The sequence below is a fragment of the Argiope bruennichi genome, chromosome X2 (assembly GCF_947563725.1).
Source record: "Argiope bruennichi chromosome X2, qqArgBrue1.1, whole genome shotgun sequence".
NCBI lineage: Eukaryota > Metazoa > Arthropoda > Arachnida > Araneae > Araneidae > Argiope > Argiope bruennichi.
Genome location: NC_079163.1, coordinates 40835588 through 40855904, shown reverse-complemented (window position 1 = coordinate 40855904; position 20317 = coordinate 40835588). Strand labels below are relative to the sequence as shown.

General features: G+C 28.9%; 1 protein-coding gene across 3 annotated transcripts in view; it reads right to left on the bottom strand.

The window, feature by feature from the left end:
• LOC129960426 (ubiquitin-conjugating enzyme E2 N) overlaps window positions 1-3065 on the bottom strand; it is a 35398-nt gene extending 32333 nt beyond the window's left edge. For all 3 annotated transcript variants that reach the window (XM_056073850.1, XM_056073847.1, XM_056073851.1), the window contains exon 1: window positions 2891-3065. In XM_056073850.1, coding sequence (XP_055929825.1) covers window positions 2891-2920 — 30 coding nt within the window. In that variant the 5' untranslated portion in view covers window positions 2921-3065. The remainder of the gene's footprint in view (window positions 1-2890) is intronic.
• Window positions 3066-20317: the final 17252 nt, after the last annotated feature.

The window sequence follows — 20317 nt, the reverse complement described above, 5'->3', positions numbered from 1 at the left end:
ACCATGAATAGTGTTCTAAAATTTAAATGACACAAGATTTTAATTTCAGGAAATTTATGTAAAAGGCTCTTTACATAAAAAAAATTTAAGCACAAATTAAATTGCCTTAATACAAAAAGAAAGACAAAATCCCAATACCTTAGGTATCTTGTAAACTTAATGATCCCTATGCAGTTGTCTATTCTGCCTATTTAATAATCCAGCCCTATTTTATAAGTGATATAAAAAGAAGGGATTCAGATATGTGAACAGCATGTGTGTTTACCATTTCATTGGGAGCAATCATATACCTTGTTCATATGTTAATGTTTAAAATAAAATGCTAAGGTTACAAAAGATGCAAACAACAGCAGGTTTTTAATTACACAGTTGTAGACTGTCTACTCCTTGTATAGTTAAACAATTCTCAAAAATGAAATGAAAGTTGCATCAACATTTAATATTGACAAAATACAAGAAATAAAACTTCTCTAATTACCAAAATGCTATAACATCATATTCTTTTAATCCATAAAATTGATATGGAACTAGACAAATTTGCTTGTGTGACAAAATAATGCTCAGTTTTAAGAAAAGGATTTTCATAAAGCAAAGACTTACAAGAAGAGTCTGAATCAATTTCCTTAAATTATAGTTAGAATTTTTTCTAAAAATCATTGAGTTGTTTAAATCAAATCGTGTACACAAAAATGAGAAATAATCTACTTTATCCAGATATTTGCAAGTAGAAACCTGCTACAATCCCCCTACAAGCCATATACATTAACAAAAGTTGAAAAATGCAAAACGCAGACTATCAGCTTAGGCCCTTGCATCTTAGATTTACTTTTCATATTAATATAATCATTTATCAAAGAGCATTAAGATAATTTTTATGAGGAATAAGCTTATGTTATTTGCTTTGTTTATCTGAAAAGTATATGCACTAATATAGCATAACATAAGATGAGGTTTACTACAATTTCTTTTTAAATCTCATCTTAAAATGCATATAATATTTATATCCTTGTATTTCTTTTTTCATAATTAGTTTATATATATATATATATAGTATAGAGTACAACAATGAATATTTATAAAGTGCTGATGTACAATAAGCCAGAAAAATGTGAATAAGTAGGTTTGGATACAAAAAGGATGTTTTAATGGTATGAAAAGTAAGATACGAGCATTTATAAAACTCCTGCCAATCCAGCTTCATCATTCGGTTACCTCTTATGTCGTACAAGGTCAAATAATTGGGAATCTACTACATACATAAAATATTTACTTTTATTAATTTAAATACTCTTTTACAGACAAAAATACTTCATACATAAATTGCTTTGCGCAAATAAGATTGGCAAAAAAGGAATAAATGTAGATAAACAAATGAGAAAGCAGTAAATTCTTTAATTTTACATTACATTTGTATCTGAAATAAAACTTACTTTAATAAAAAAATATTAAAATGAATTTTTTATTAGAAAAGCCAATAAATAAAAATAATTAGGTCAATGATCCCATATGTTAATGCTCCAAAAACTTTATGTATGTGTTTGTAAAGATTAAAATGATACTCAAGTTGTCAAAAGATCAAGATAAGTAAATAATCAATGTTTTATTTCAAGGCTCTCGTTACATTTTAAGAACATGACAAGTAAGAATAAAATTTTACTTTACACCATTACATAAATATTTTTTACATAAAGCATAATAATCTTGATTAAGCTAGAAACATATAAAGTAAAAATGCCAAAATGCTATTCTAATTTGTTAGCTTTAACTATCAGTTGTGTATTTTGGTCACATTTTTGTATTCAAGCTATATAATTATCAGAAATTGACAAACTATCATATGATGAATTAATTTTGATGAAAAAACTTTTATACAATTTTAAATGACTGTTACTTAAATGAAAAGACTTAATTGCATCAGATACATCAAGATCAATTATAGTAAGAATTCAATAATAATGACTAGAATAAAGTTCAAGGCAAAAAAAAAAAGAAAGAAAGAAAGAAATGTTTATAATAAAGTAATCAGAAAATTATAAATTTATATAAAGAAGTGCACATTTACCATTTCATCAATGCATTATGAATATATTATTTTAAAAACATATTCCATTAAAAATAATCATCTCATTGATTAGGTGAAATTTTAAATTACAATTCATATTTCATTCATTAATTTTCCTACTGCATTTCAAATGATTCATATACATGACAAATAATTTATGCAAGTCTTAAGTCAATTTAAAAATGGAGTTTGTGCAGCAAGTTTTTGCTTGGGAGATAATATTTATTAATGCACCCTAGTATCTTGATGTCTTAAAATATTCAGTAGGTAGTATTAAATATAAATAGCATACCAAAATCATACAAACTATGCAATATTAACCTGAATTAATTTCCAATAATATAAACAAATCAATTGTTCCAAATGAACTACTTTAACAATTATCTGCACGACTAAACTACATAAGTAAAGATAAAAGAAAACTACAAAAAATATATTAAGAAACAAGAGGTCATCTTTTTGCACAACATTTAATAGCAATGCATTTCGCATCCCTTAGCGTAATATAATCTCCTATACAGAGAATGTACAAAAAGCAACAGTGGCGAAGCATATAATTAGATTTTTATCAAATGCAAAGAAGCTAAACACCCCCAAGTCCTTCCTGTAATTTTAATGCAATACTGTACATATAATTTATTGTGGCCGGTGTGTCATCTTAGAAATATGATATGAGTAATTAGAAAAATGCAATGATTAACTTGGGGACTGCATATTAATTTGCAAGCAATTATCATTCATATAGCATATCTGTAAAACGGTAGGTTATTTTAGCTTATCTCACGAACCATGACGACGACTTATGCAAAAGTTTAAAATTATTCTCACCTTAATTATCCGCCTAGGTAAGACCGCCATGGTGAATGCAAAAAAAAATAAACTTTAACTCTTATTTTTATAAATCAGATACGTAACGTAAAAGAATTCGCAAGGAATAAAAGTTTTTTTTATGTCCGTATAGTTAAAGAACCGGAAGGTCTTAGTCATTGGCCGTCTGTCAACACGCGCAAATGACGTCAAAAGTAGCACAGCTTACGGAATTGGAATAAAAAGATAAATTTTATACTTTATCGCCTAGATAACGCAGCAGTTAGTAATTTGAATTTCCGATTTTGGAAAATATGATCAAATTGTTGCAGATGAAAAGAAAGTCACCAAAATCAATAGTTAACACCTAGTATCATAATAGAAATAAAATGATACTTTTAGCATCAGCTATAAACTAGTGCTTCTTGTCTGAATTATTGTTTAAATTTAAAATTAACTTTTTATGTGTTGATGATCGCCTAGTTAATAAAGTGAATATGTGATTCTACAGAAAGCTAAAAGGTACATCACAATAAATACATATTGAAAAATATAGTAATTTCGAGTTTATTTATTAATGAAATGGCTCAGTACTTCGATAACTGGTGTTTCATGCATTATGTATTTGCGATTGAACCTAACAATCTAACATTGAAACGTGTTATGATTTCACAGCAGAACTTGAATAAAGGGTGATTTATGGATTAAACTTTCTCGTAGGAAGCTGTTCCAACAGATTTAGTCAGAATAGTTAACTCTATCAATGCTGAAAATCCCTAAACGTCCGTTTAACGAAACTGCGGCGGGTTCTCCAGACACCTGGTTATCATGGAGAAATTTCCTTCCCCTTTTGTCAAGTTTGAATGGTTGAAAACCTATGACGTGTTCTTTGAAACATTCGAATATATTAGAACTGCATTTGGGGTTTGGCTGTGTGTCGAAATATATCTTGAATAGTCGAGCAATATCATTTACGGCTATTCAGCACCGGTCACTTTCCTCTATCTCTTTACATTTTTAAGTCTATTTTTCTAAAAAACATGGAATTTAAATTAATTTTATCACTGCTAGTCTAAATACTTGAAAGCGTTTTCAAAGACGGTACAAAAAAAAGACTGCCGGTCAACGTTAGCTTACTCTCTGTCTCTTCACGTTACCACTTCTTGAACTATCTCAACTCCCAACAAGCACACTATATTTTATAATGTTAAGAAATTTATAAAGACAATATTGTACAATATTATTTTACGATATTTAAATAGTGTGAAATATAAAACTTTTGATATTTTAATTATTATCTGGTTCCCATATTATATGACATAGTTTTCCCGGTATTGACCAAATTAGTTCCCAATGCTATTAATATTCTCAAAATTATGTCTCATTTCCTATTCCAATGTGAAAAGATTTTGAATCTATTTAGCATATGTTATTAATTTTTAATTATAAATAAATATATTATTATATCCAATTTTCCAAGAGTCCAACTAATATGACTCTTAAAGTATTTGTGAAAAACCAGAGTACCATGCATTTTAATTAAATTTATCAATTATCATCAAAGTATAATTTTGTATCTAAAAATTACCAAAGAAATACAAGATGAAATTTAGAATTTTTTATAATACTCAGAAATGGAGAAATACAGTTTATACAATTAATTTCCCCGTCTACTTTATTATGCATAAGCAAAAGAAAAAACTTCAAATCCATTAAAAATTGTTTTTATAGCCATGAGAATGAAAAAGTTTCCAAATATATAAAAGAAAAAAAAATTGAATCTATTTTAATTTTTTAAACTATTTGTTATTTTTCAGATTTATATTAAGAATTAGCGTAATTGCATAATAACTTGTTGATTATCAGTTAAAGATAATACTTTTTCTTTTATCAAAGTATTATCATTTGTATAATTATTAATTTCTGCTAATTCTGAACTTCTGAAATTTGGTACAGGACTTATTTAGGATTACAAAAAGTAAAAGTGAAGTATATTTCGATTGCTGTAGATATTAGAATGCATATTTGTCTGATGGAAATTCACTTCAAATAATATCAATTGCTGTCACTTTTAATTACTTTTACGATGAAGTATCTTAATTTGAATTTGAGCTCTTTACTAGCATTTTATTTTTGGGAAAACTACAATAAATTATTTTATAATATTCATATATCAAGAGCAGGATGTGTATGAATATAAAAATAATATTTGGGATGTCGTAAATAGAAGATGGGTAAAAATTGCACTGGAAAATATCTGTTCTGACAACTTTTAAAATTCAAACTACAGTTCCGTTCATCAAGCTTTCGATTTACTAAATAAACAATAGGTTAAAAACTAAATATTTTATAATTTTCTGACTATAATTTAAGGTAAAAAAAAGAGAGAGAGAGAGAGAGTGTGTGTAAATTTTTGTTTTTAAATTATCAAAAATTTGATTAGATAACTTTTTATATTTGTTAAAAAAATAACACGATAATTTAAATGAATGAAAAACATCCAAATTATTCTCTATCCCAAGAAAGACATTTTAAAATAAGAAATGTAACTGAAGAATGATAGTAAGGGAACAAACTGCTGTTTCTCAATGGTAAAAAAGTATTTTGAACTATAAGAAAAGATTTATTTAACGTCTATTATTACTGAAATAAGTTTTTAAGAAAGAGCCATCCTGTACATTAGCCAAAAATGTCTTGTATCTTACAAAAAAACTCTGTAGTTTAAATTAATACTTTTCAATAAAATTATCTATTATTTTATTGCATATTTAGAAGTCTTTTAGCTAATAAAGTGCAGCTGTCTGTGAAAAGAGCTTTCAGTAAAACACATGGCAGTTTAAGGAATTAACACTGAAGGACACTTTCACCATTTGAACATATAATCATTAATTATAACAAAAAAAAGTAAAATAAAAAATAAAAATAACTATTTGAATTAATTTCTTTCGATGTAAACGATATTCCTGATGTATTTAATCTTAGAATATAATACCAAATAAAGTAAAGATCTTTAAAAAAAAAACATTTTTTAAAATTTAAATTATGTTTATTGAAACAAGAATGAGCAATTTTAATGGTTAACCACTTTTATTTATTTGTAAGATGCAGTAAGAATTGGAGGATATATATAACCATGCTTCTTTCGGGTGAAATGTGAAGGCTCTTTTTCCACAATCGAAGTGGTACTTTACTTAAAATAATAGAAACAGCATTGAAAAAAACTCCTAAATCAGCATTTAAGTTAAACTTCAGAATATTGTTTTGTACTTTAGTATTCAATTTACTAACAACAAAAATCAATGCATTTATAGCTATGGTTTTGTGTTTATGAATTATGGGAAATTCATTTATCAACAATTACTGTTATAACACGTAAAAACTCTTATTATATAGTTTAACAATAGACTTGGAATTTTAATGTTGAAATGTCTTAAATCCTGAACTTATCTTTTCTTTAAAAATCAAAGCCTGTAATTTTAACTGCTCATTACTTTATATCTGTACATTTTCTGGAAAATGAAAATTTACTCCAATTGGAAATCTTATATAAGTTTATACAAATAGATAAATACTCTAAAAAGGCTGATTACATTAAATTACATTGTTCAGAAGAATATTGTTCTCAATAATTTCTAATTTCCTGAAAAATACAACTGTTGTAGAAGAGTTGTATTTTTCATGAAATTATTTTAAAAGAATATAACCGTGTGTTATTTTGATGTTTCATGGCTGTAGTAATTTATAGAGCATGCCTATCTTTTTTTACATCTATGATATGTACCGATTAAATGTACTACGTCAGTACACCTCGATATGGTTCAGTATTTGGAGATATTGAACAATATTGTGAATTCCAAGGAATATCGAATACTGTATCACAACAATATTGTACAATATGCAATAATACTCAAAAGGAGTGAAATTTTTACAGTACAGAGATAATATCATAAAATTCTAGAATAAAAAGTATTTGTTTTAAATTTATTTATTTTAAAATTTTATTCCAATTAGCTTTTGCCTCAGCCTTTTTTGGTACGCTTAAGAAATTATATTATGCATAGTAAACCAATAGATAAACCAATAGTCTTACTTTGAGCATTCTGATTTTTCTGATCCTAACCAAAAATGAGCAATAGACGCTTAAAAGTGAATCTATACCTGGTTGTGCCTTTTATCACCAAGATGTAATCCTTTGACTTGGTCAAATCTCACTACTTTTCATTTAACGGAAATAAGAAATACTTCAAATATTATGCTCTCAGATTGTTCGGAAAGTGATAATTTGTGTATGTCATTTCTATTTGATACTTGTTCATATGGTCTATCGAAAAAGATTTCCATTCCAGTCTTAGAAATCCCTGTAATAGCTCGGAGTATTGTTATGAATTTATAATGCTGCTTCCTATCTTAACATTACAAACAATTAAATCATAGTTCCATCGAAAGAAAGGCAATTTTGCAGATGACTCTTATTTATGTTGAACGGATCAATGATCCCAGGTCTTAGCAACAAATTTGTCGACCATTTGGGGGCAAAATAGAAAATTTCAGAATCTACAGGAATTTTGGCGATGGTCTATTAAGAAGCTTTCTTTCTAGTACTAGAAAGATTTTCTCTCTAGTACTATCATTGCCTTGTCACAGAAACTATAAAAAGGAGGAGACAGAACTGAAGTCAGTGGAATATTGAGACAGCATTGAATCTTGTCCTGAATAACTAATCTATACTGGGTTAGTCGACAACATGTCGGGTAGTTAGTGTAGCCGAGATGAGAGAGAAGAGCTGAGTTCTGCCTGAGCGCTTTATGTTGTTTCGGATATATACTACAAATTTCCTGCTTGTGTGCTACTGTTTACTATAAAAGCTATTCTTGTGTAAACTTACGCTGTGTTTTCTTGTCCGCGTATTTGTGCATTTATGTTGAATAAAACGGGGTTATTTATTACTGAGCCAGTTGGACGGTTTCACTATGGTCCCTCTGCACCGGATCCGTTAGTATTTGATTTATGGCTTTTGAAATGTTCTGCAATGATATGTTTTAAGAACCCGAAATAAATTTTCTTTGGAATGGAAGTTGACTCTTGAAAGAAACATTAATTAGAATATTTCTGTTCAGCTTACTTCAATCTATAATTTGATGCACGATATTGCACAAAATCTTAATTTTAAAGGGTTTAATCTTTAGATTACTTTTAATTTACAGTTCTTGACTTACGAAATTAGTTTCCGACTTTTAGAATACTTTTTGATCTTTAGATTATTGTCCAACACTACTTTTCTTCAATTACACAAGAACTTCCCCAATCATATTCGACCAGGTTCTGAAAATCATGAAACTAAAGTAGCTATTCCTGCTATCGAGATAACTAAAAACGGTGGGATTGTCATTGAAAGCATCCATTTGACATGTATGTATTTGGTCTATTCAAAATTTATTACCATTAGGCAATGAGTGACTGCATATTAATACCATGCAATAGTTATTAACCTGTTACCGTATATAATGTAACTAAATTGGTTGACTAAATCTGACACCAAATAATATCATGAAACGGCTTAATACTGTAGGGTTTTTTTCCTTTAATAAGAATATTTTTTACTAATCGTAAGTTTCTGCTTTTATCCGTAACTTACAGGTCTACGATTCATTCACATCTCATCTAGGATTCTGCCATTGCAGATTTGTCGACACGGTCTGATCTAAAACATTGCAAGTCTAAATATGCAATTGCCATCCTCAGTGATATTCTCTGAACATTCTAGGCCTTTCCGTACTGTTCAGAGAAGATTAAGAGCAGTAAAGAAAAAAAGAAAGAAAGAGCAGAAGTTAAAAATTACCACAAACAGTTTTGAGAAACTAGCCTTGCAGAAACTGAAATCAAACAATCCCCCCCAAAGTTTTACAAAAGCAACAACAACAACATAGAAAGGGCCTTAAAAGAAACGTAGCTGCTTTTACAAAAAATGATTAAGAGTAAATAAATTCTAAAAGTAGTGTTAAGTTTTTTTTTCAAAATATTCATTAAAATTTTTAAAAAAATTCAATACAAATTTTTCTCATTCATTAAACAAGAACATAATGAATACATTTTTAAAAGAATGAACCTTTTAGAAACTACACACTCCTGTAAATATTTTGCTTTTTTGAGCAAAAATTTACGATTTAATAAAAATTATCTTATCATTTTATGTGAATAAGATTCATTTATGTTGGTTTTCATAATAAGTGCAGGTCAAAGGTAACCCTCTTCCTAATTTGCTACATTCCTCTCAACTATTCCTTGGCTCTCTAGAATACTCTTATTGCTACGACACGGTAAACTTTAGTAGATTAAAGAGTAGCATCAAAGTTGCTTTGTTTTTCGTATCATTATTTTTAGGAAGATTAGCATTTGTGCTTCCATTACTGAGAAATAATTTAATTAATTTTCATCGGGAATCGTTATATGGGAACTAGTTTAGAATTTTTCATTATTAGATTTTTTTGCTGACAATTCGCAGTTATTTTTACTTAATTCTTGTTTAGTCACGTCATTACTAGGTAGAAAAACTAGATTGGATCATTACTGCCAAACATCGTTTTTCTTATCATTAGAACATCTTAGGTTATTGAGCAGAGTATAAATTAAAAGCTACTTATCTTTGAATTAACATAACACATCAACAGTTCTGTTGTAAGAAGTGATTAGTTCCAGTTCATTAGTGACAGAACTCTTTTGACAAGGTTTCGAAGAATGAGGAACTAATTTAAATTGATAGTGTCAGACAGATTACCATGATAAACTGAGAAAAAACATATTTCCCCCTACTTTAAAGAAAATCTGACGATTTTGTAAAATTCTTTGCAAATAAAATTATTCTTCAACATAAAGGGTATGCAGTTATTTTCCTTTCATATAATAAAGATACTTTATATTGTTGAATTGAATATTGTTTAGTACATAACGATTGAGAAGCAATACAAAACATTTCATAGCCGTTTATTAATAGCATGAATAATTTGAGAACCAAAGAAAATGGTGTTGAAATTTTTAATTGAAGTATTTTTAGGTAAAAAGAAAATCTTTTTAAAGGTAACAAAACGTACTTGAATGATAAACAAATAATATATTAAAAATTTTTTTAAGTCAATTCCTACTTAGGTTAACAACAATTTTTATTTCAGTTATTTTTTATTAAATAATTACAATTAATATAAATATGTATATACATATGACAGAATTGCAATATCAAGTGATAAAAGAGAGCTTGGCGACCATTTGGCGACATGGCGATGGATTTGGCGATTTTGGCGACCAAATAGAAATTATTGGACAAATTAATTAATTAATTAATATTTGAAAAAAAACTGTATTAACAACAAATGTCATCCACTAAAATTTTAAAATAATGTATTTGAACTTGAGTGGATGAATAAAAAGTATTTTATTAACGATTGAAAATTTGAACAAGATATATATAGAGAGAGTGTGAACTAATAGTAGGAATTGAAAAAAGAAAATTCCTAACAAATCCGAGAAATTTTAACGATACAAAGGTATGTAATAAAATAATTTGAATTTTATTTCCCTTATTTATCAGTATTGTAAAATATTTATCATACCATAGAGTCTGTTGAGCTTAATCTAGCACGAAACCTGATCCAACGATTTCAACTCGGGACTCTGTTGCTAATTTGCAAGCACATATTAATTTATTTGAAATTTTTCGGTAACCATTAAAAGTTCAGGATATTCGCCTGCCAAACCAACTTTTAAAACGAGTAGATTTGAGAAAAAATTTATAAGTCGTTCAATTGTTAAAAACAAAGCTGTGTCATGATAGATACATATCATTTACTTTATCAGGTACGATCATATCGAGTGTATGGTGCTTTTTTGAATGCTACATCATTGCCGAAAAGAAAAATTTATACAGATTCTTAATAAATGTCGAATGGATGCCAAAGCAACCATTCCCCCGAACTAGGTGACCTAGGCGACAGCAAATAAAGGTTCCGGAAAATCCACAAATTTCCTCTCTATCTCCGCTAGGACACGAGAATTAGAGATTCTTCTGGAAAATTTCATACCCAGTCAAGGTTTATTAAAGGTGAAGAGCTCACAATATGACCAATTCACTCTTTGGAATGTTGATCGCATTGACAACTGTTATTTCGAGCAATATGATACCGTTGCTTAATTAACTGTTTGATGTTGGCATGTGCGGTGCTGTTTTCTTTTGTATACACTTTAATCGTGTTTACTTGTGAAATAAAGCGTCGTTATCAGCTATCCAGCCTGTTGGATTCGTATACTCAGTGAACGAATTTTTGTAACAATAGAAATGTGATTATTATTAGCCTACTCAAATAGTCCAAGAAGCTACACAAAACTATTACAATACCTTCACTCTATTAGACAGAGTTAAGAATGTCGAATAGCATCGTAGAAACATCCTTGTATAATAAAAAAGGCCATTAGACAGCTTAATGTACCTCGGAATTTGGTTCAAAGATTTCAGAATTAGTTTGAATCTAGAAACGGTTGTTACATTTTGTAATATTTTCTAGGGATTGTTTTTAGCTCTTTATGAGCGAAATTCTATTGTATCTTACTCAAACCGTTGCAGACCATTTTGTCATAATATGAAGAAGAATGCCAACTATCACGGTTTGAGGTTATCTGTACATTCAAGGACTGTAAACAAGAATGGAAGATTATTCATAAAATCCCTATTTAGAGAAGTGAAGATTAAATTAGGATGGATAACATGGACAAGGGAAGAATGATAGTTTATCTTTTATTCGTTACATATGAGTGCAGATTCTACATAGAAAGTGATTCTAATTGCTTTTAGATTTTCAGAGAATACTGGACCATCATCACCACTAGCAACATAAAATATAATAAATAATTCTTGCTATAATATTTAATATTTCTAATACTCAATCTAGTAAAATTATTGTAGAGCATCTATTAGAACCTAGAGCCTGTCCGACATTGTCGAAAGGTACGATCATAGACGAGAAGAAATAATGTGGCTTGTTACGCTTTAGGAATTTGCTCTGACTTGGAAGCCTTTGATGTTGCGTACGTATCGATGTTGATGCCATCGGTGAGGTATTCTTTCTAATATATGAGAATGAGAATTCATGATTAAATTGAGCTAATTGATTAATAATTTCCAGACCAAGACGTTGAATGAATGAAGTTGTCCTTTTTTCCACTTGCATTCATTATTTGGACATCTTGGTAGGGAAATTGCAGCTGTAAAGCCATATATAAATATTTCTTCCACTTGCAGTCTGTCTTACATGTCCGATAGATAGTTTCTCAGTGCAGAAAGGCGATGCAAATAATTTCTTATGCCTTAAAAGGGCCCATTTTTTACTAAAATTCAGATTAAAAATATTACAAAATGCAAGCTATTTATTTTGCAAAACAAAGGACAAGTTTAAACTTTTCAGTTATTTGCGCGATAAATGGTTTGTAAGTGAATAAAGAATGTATGTTCGAAACATACAAAACTTTCTAAAATTTATTTTTGTAAGTTATGCCATCCCAGATAATATCTACACCAACTTTTTAATTCTAGAAAAATTCTGATTGATCTATCATTCACTCTCTGAAATTTAAAATTTTTATTCCAATCATGTCTGATATAAATCATTTATAGATTCTTGTACTAAAATACAACTTTGCTCTATGCTACATACATAGAGCAAATTTTACATAGATTAATTTTACTCTTTACATTCACATATATTTTAGAATTAAAGAAACATTTTTTGAGATATATTAATGGTGAACACTGGAACCGCTGAAAATTTGAATTGCACTATATCCAACTCTACACTTCCTGCAGCGTAGTAGGCTCGCCGACGTCTTGGCGTAGGGTAGCGCGTCCTCCCTGTGATCCGGGCGTCCCGGGTTTGAGTCTTGGTTGTTCAGGGTTGTGAGGTGTGTGAAAGAGCCCCCCCCCCCGTAAAAAAGTGTTGTGCAAGTGAATGCGAGAGTGTCATCTTCATATGAGCCAGAAGGCAGACTTCTGTCCTCGGGTGCTCAGGGGTCTTTACCCTCAGAAGCTACTGCACCCCTCTTTCCGTTGTAAAGTGGGCGCGACATCATCATCAGTAACAGGCTCAGGCATTTGATGCAGAAAACTTTTAACTTGCCCCATTTACATTAATAACATTAATAATTCCATTAAATACTAATGGGGTTATTTTCTATTATGTGTCAGTTTTTTGAAATTGCATTAAGGGCAATAATAGTCACATGGTCGTACCTGTTCGAGAGTGATATAGACACATTCGCGAGCATTGGAATATTGTCAGAAGGAGAGGTATTATCTACAGTAGAGGTTATTGAAAAGTTAGTGAAAATGATATTGGAAATTGCCTTACATTTACTATGATTTTTCACAATTACACATACTCATAAATTTCTTTAATATTGTGTTCTGTTTTCATTTCATATTGTTTTTATACTTTTCTGATTTTTGATGCCATAATTATTCCATTAGGGTGCAATTTTTTACCTACTTCAATGTCGCAGCTAATTTTTTTACTGAAATTATATAATTCGGATACTTGAGAGAGGGATCCTTTTTAAGATCCATGGTGAGTTTGACGACATAGTTAAACTGCGCAATATATGCGATGGTTAAATAGGAGAATAAAGCAAATTTTCTGCAGAGATTGCAACTTTTAAATTGTGGATGAAATAAGAAAATAAAAAAACGCAGATGAAGTTTTGGAACAAAAATTTGACTGTCAGTATTTTTCAGATTCTTTTATTCTAATGAGTATTTTCACAGGTAAGCAAAGATAAGATTTTTTTTCTTTTAAAAATATTTCATTAAAAACTTTAAAGTATCTCCTCTGTTGTTGCCTTTTTAATTAAACTATTTCAGTTTTCTGATTTGTCACTTTTTATACACTTTTATTTAATTTCGTATAATTAATGTTTGTAAGGATGGAATTTTTTGGATTGATTTTGCATTCACTTCCCCATATGCCAGACTCTTGAAATTTTGGTTTATGTCTTTTTTAAAGCTACAATGAAGAAAGAGAATCATAAAAAATTAATTATACCATAAAAATAATAATATCATTAGAAATAAAGACTATAAATGTGCCCCCCCTCCCTCCAAAAGTGTAAAAGCATGAAGCACTTATTGAAATATATTAAATAAATTGAAATTTTAATATATTCACAATTTATTTTAATTATTCAGGAATGGTTAGGTAATAATATCTTCTGGTTAATAATAGCGGTAATGGTTAATATTTTCTTGTAATACTTATTGTGATTTATTTTCCTTATTGTATTTTTTCCAGCGACTTTTTTAAAGTTTAAGTTGAGATTTTACTAAGATTACCGCTGGCTTTATATTTTTGTGACTACCCCTATTCCCCACCAGTAAATTTTTATACAAAATGATGGTCTACTTTTCAATATATTAATAAAAGTATATATTTTAAAACTCATTTTATTTTTTTATCATTTTCTACTTTTCAGTTTTAATTTATAATCATTATTATAAATATTATGGAGCCTTATCAACTTTGTTTCGAGATTGTTATCAGATAGTGCCACCTACGCAGAATAAAAATTAATCGATTAATTGGATTGTAGGTTCTGAGAATATTAAGACAATATATTGGTATCAAGGAAGAACAACTGTACAATATTTCAGAACTCGATCACATAAGGATATTACAGATAAATCGATTACATAATTCTCTTCGATTAAAATAAATCTTTATAAACGTGAAATAAATCAAGTGAAATGAAAGCCTATAACTCAAGTACAAAGATAACCAGGTATCTTTTTTCCCTTCGGGTTTTCCTTATTTTCAAAGAAATAAATTTCACATTAATTAATTTGTCATATTGATAAATCTTACAAGAGGCCCGTTTTATTTCATTGTTGTAAATAACTGCTTTTTCGATAAATAATTCTTAATATGAAAATAATTTCATTGCTAACTTTCGAGTGCTATGAAACCATGACCTAAATCTATAAAATACGTGACTGTTTATATAAAAATATCTATGAAATACAGTACATTCAGTTTCATCGAAATTTACATTCGAATTCATGGGATATTATACCTAAAGGTATGTATACTAATAAGAAAAACTATTCTACTCTTAAGTAAACGGAAGAAAACATAAACAGTTTCCCAATGATTTAAAATTTACAAACTTTGTTTAACAGTAATTTTAAAGTTCAAATATTTCCCCCGATTTTCGGTGCAATTTTGTTTTATCTGAGTTTGGCTGATTAATAAAATCAAAATTTGAAGAAAGACACTCAAAGTATGGTATTTTAAATCAGAATATTTGCAACATGCTGTTGCAATAGCTAAGCATAAAAGATAATCGCTTAGAAACCCTTAATCATATATCATGCATCGCAACTGCATATGCGTGATATATGCAGTTGCAATGTTGCAAAAAAAAAAAAAAAAAATCTAAAGCTTGAAATTCTCACTTGTATTTTTAACGCAACACAGTTTTTCCCGAACTTGATAGATAATTGTGCATAACCCGAAATGTGAAAAATGAAGCTCAGAATATGATATTTTTATTCAAATTTTCGCAGCATGCTTTTACACTGGAAGGGCCAGATAGATAGCCGTTAGAAATCTCATGTATCATAGAAGTTCCAAGTTGATATACGTGATGTATGCAGTTGTAGAGCTGCGAAAATTAATCTAAGGCGAAAATGCCGTGGAACAATTCCTCTTTCTCCAGAAAAAGAATCTTAAGTAAACAAAGTTTAAGAGGCTTTGTATTAGATGAATTGTTGTTTTGGCGAAGGACATAAAGTCAATTTTTCTCTATTGTGTCAGGAATCTTCTTAAATGAAGGAGAAAAAAAAAGTGAAATTCAAAAACAAAAAAGAAATCTCTGGCATTTATTAAGAAAATATATAATCCACAGCAAACAAAATATGTAATGGCAAAATTTTTATAAAAATAATTTTTAAATACGGAATTTTAAAAGAAATGCACCAGAAAAATGATTGTATGCCATAATTAAATACTGTAGTATTTAAAAAAATTAATCAAGCTTTTGGAGACTGTGTTTTCAGATTCAAAACACATGATCTTTTTTTGTCTTACTAGTGGAATAAATGTGACATATTTATGTAGCTATTTAATGATTTATTTTCATACTTGATATCAAAAATTTTCATACATTTTCCCTTTTCGCTCGTTTTCAACATTTATAATAAACAAGAAAAAAAAAACATTATTACCGATGAAATCTGTTCCATTTTTACTTTCTTGTATTCAAAGAAAAAAGTTAATTATTGAAGAGAGCTTCCATACGACAATAATGAAAGAATATTTGATCAATTTATATTCTGTATAAATTTATATTTATATACTGTTTAAAATTCAGTGTTTATTTTTATTTATTTATTTATTTTTTGAATCTTATCCAATTTCACTCCTCTTGATTGATTCGATCGAAACTTGGTACACATGTTTTTTAGCACCTAGAAGGATTAACTGCGTTATCAAAAAATTTCTACTCACAAATCACAGTGAAATGTATCGTTTCAGTGGTATAAATTTTATTTATGAATAACTTTTTTCCTGATTTTAATCAGATTTTCAAAATTAATTTAAACACACTTTATAACAATTCCTTTTTTTCCATTGAAATATTAATCCTATTTTTCTGTTTAATTATATCTATCACCTCGCGTTATTGTTAGTGTAGTTTATTTTTTTGGACATTTTCACTTTTGCTTTTATCTCATAGCATCTTTCAATACGCGAGAGCGTAAATTTATTTTTAAATACTGTCTTTTAAAACTGTTGCAATTTCTTTTTATGATTTGACTTAATTTTGTCTTAAATTTTAGCACTTTAAAATAAATTTGGTTATCCAAATATTTTTGTAGGTGTTTTCTAGTTCTGGTTCAATAAATAAGATTTTATTTCATTTGATACATCAATTTTTATTGAACTATTATATGTTTCATCTAGGTTTCTAACATGTTTCTTTAATAGTGTCAACGGACACTTTCTTCTAGCTTTGGCAAACTACAGTTATTTTTTCCTCTATTTTAACTTCGTAGCATCTAGAATTCAAGTTTTTTTTTTTTTTTTTTTTGCTGTTAATCATTATTCTCCTGCCATCATGGTTTAAAATTCAAGTCTGCATTGTGGATATTTGATTAAACATTAAAGGAAGTTTGAATATCTCGTCTCCTGGAGTATTGTAGATATGAATACAGGTTACGACATGCACACGAAACCAAAAATATTTCACAAAACAAATAAATAAACACAATAAAGATACTTTAAAAAATATATGGTCAGTGTCACTCACATTCGTATTCTGTTGCGTGCACATTTCACTCTGTTTCATGAAAATTATTTACTTGACCTTATCTGAATTTTATAGTAGTTGGAAATCTCTTTTTATTAGCAGTTAATATTAAAACCTTTATTTGTGCCATTGAAACATGTATTAAATCAAGGAAATGTGAAGTATGTAAGACCAAAAAACCATTTACTTCGTCTTCTTTTAAAACTTTAATCTCCTAAAGTTACCAATACAGTAGTCTAGAAATTTTAGATTTCGCCCTCAGTAAAATATATATTGCTATGTTCTAAAGCGGAGATTCCAAGAAAGCTTTACATACCATATGTGCTAAATGATGAGAATAGGATTGCTATTTAACTGAAATCTTTAATATTAATTAATTACCAATCTATTTAAGAATGAAGCTTTTAAAACAGCTTACAGGGTTGAATGCTTGAATTCAAATATATAGGGTGCACTATTTATATTTATTTGTATTTTTTATATACTTATAAAACAAATAAGCGCAGGCTCAGCACCGTGTACAGAGGTTAATATGTAATTAATCAAAAGAATTTTTTTAATGAAAATTGTAATCGTTAGATTCCGAAGCCAAAACTTCGCCACGATGTCATCAATTATTATTATTATTATTTTTTAAATTTTCCCGTGAACGAAATTCAAAAAGAGAAAACGTTGTTATCATCAAAAACTTAGAGCTCTAGGTTTTAACGATTCTCCAAGTTTCAGATTTCACTGATTTAGAAAAATACATTTTTGGAATTATGACTGTCTGCCTGCTGCAAACACACTTCTAACCAGAAGGATGAAACTGTGTGTGAAGTCTTTACATCAAATTTGTATATTTCTATCAAATTTTGAACGAAATCCAAATCAGAAAACTTGTCTGTCTGTCTGAGTGCAAGCGAACACAGTAACTACAAAATACGAAGAGTTAGATGAATAAAATGTAATACACAGTTTTTGCATCTAATGTAAAAAATCTATCAAATTTTGAATCATATCCATCAAGGGGGTTACCTTTTGTCAATCTGTACATCCGTATGCATTCAAATGCGATGATAAAAAAAACGAAACAACATGCAAAAAAAAAGAAATCTGGTATGTTATCTTGTAATTAAAATGACAGTTCTGTGACAAAATTTGGTTTCATTTGATCGGCAAAAAGGCACCAAAAACGCATATTGACTTCTTCAATATGCCACAAATCGCAACGCATTCATGTGCGAGACTGGAAAAAAAAAAATCTGAGCACTCAGGAAAAGGGATAACACATTTATTAGAGAGTATACGAGAAAGTTTCGAAGAGGCCACTCCCGCTGATTTCCAAAGTATTTCTCAGTAGAACAAATACCATTTAGTCAAGCCGATTCCTTCGTAGTTCTGACGCTCTGATTTTAAAAAAAGATTTCGAAGTGTATATCTCTCTCATTTTTATAGCAAAATTGTTTAAACACCGCACTTCTAAGAAAACGTTGATATACAGGGTGCTTCAAAAATCACAGAGCAAATTTAATCGTTAGAGAGATATGTAGAAACAAGTCATTTTTTTAAAAATAAACGTGGGGTTGAAAAGATAAAGAGAGGGGGTTACAGGGGCTCTTTGTAAATTAACAGAGGAAAAGAAAAAGATATACCAAGTAAAATACGCAGCAGAGATTTAATGGATCACAAATTTACAATTTCACAACAATCCAGTTACATGAATAAAAGCATTACAAATCGTAAATGTTATGATAGATACGCAGTATCAATGATAAATCAATGGAATATTTAAAGAAAGTGTTCAAAAGATTTGCTATCTGAAATGAGACAAGCTTCGTATATTGTTATTCATGCCAAATGCGTTTTTGCGTTTTTGCTTTATTGTAAATTTGTATTCTGTGCTATTAAATCTATGCATTACGTTTTATTTAATATATTCAGTCGCAAGTCCTTGCTTTCCAGACCCCATGTTCTATTGCAAAATTTATTTGTTTCTGTATGCCTGACCTCTCCTTAAAGCGTATCTCATGATTCCAGAAACTTCATATATAACTTCCTATATAACAATTACTTCCTGTATAACAATTAGTCATATGAAAACTTTACACTTAGCTTTCTTTTTCAATAAAAAAAATGTTTATTTAATATCGCTTCCTAATTCAAAACTTATTATCATCAGAAACACTAATAATATTTCAAATAATCTACTGTAAATGTGGCCGTCATACATGTTACATCTCTATTTATGTTGGAATGGCATGGAATGTTGAAGAATGGGAAGTTAGTTCAAGTGTTTTTCTTAAATTTTTAATAATGGTTAATCTCAAATTAGTACTCCGTGTAGTTACTAAATTGATACAATTATATAATAAACACAATATAGCACATTTGTACTAATAGTAGGATTCACCGACTTTTCCATTTATACACGATTTACCTATCCATAAGTAAAGACCTTAACTTAAGCATGGGGCATACTATTTTCTAAAATTTATTATGATAAGTCTCACACGAATTAATTTATTACTCTTAAAAAATAGTGACTAATAAACGAGGCTAATATATGGAGCAAAGTTAACGTCGAAGGTCAAACTTCCTTTCGTTGGTGTGACAAAGAAAGTTTCGAAAAAGAATGCCGGCTCAAATATCATCCTCGTCATTCAATCAAGATTCGAAAATAACCTTGGTGAGGCTTCAAAAACAAAACGTTAATATAGTAAACAAAAATTCCCAAAATAAGTATAAAAATTAACACGACATTTCTTAATTAAAGAAACCAAAATAGGATACATTTGCATTTTATTGAAGCAAAAATAAAATGTATTCCTTAAAAGGAAGTAAATACATACGATTAATAATTGGAGCATTTTTATATTTGCGATTTGTAATCTCAAAAAATTTTGATGCGAGGCAAAATTTGAGAAAAATCGTTCAAAGACAGTGCGATAAATCTAACATAGGAAGTTGTATCTTTTATGGTTTGAGATCCACTATTTTAGAACAATGTATTTAAAACTGTGAATTTATAATTAAAATGATTACTGTAACGTGGAAGATAAGTAAAATGGATTAATTTCGGGATTCAAGAAGTTTCGCGTTAATTTCATTTCAAATTATCTTGTAGCT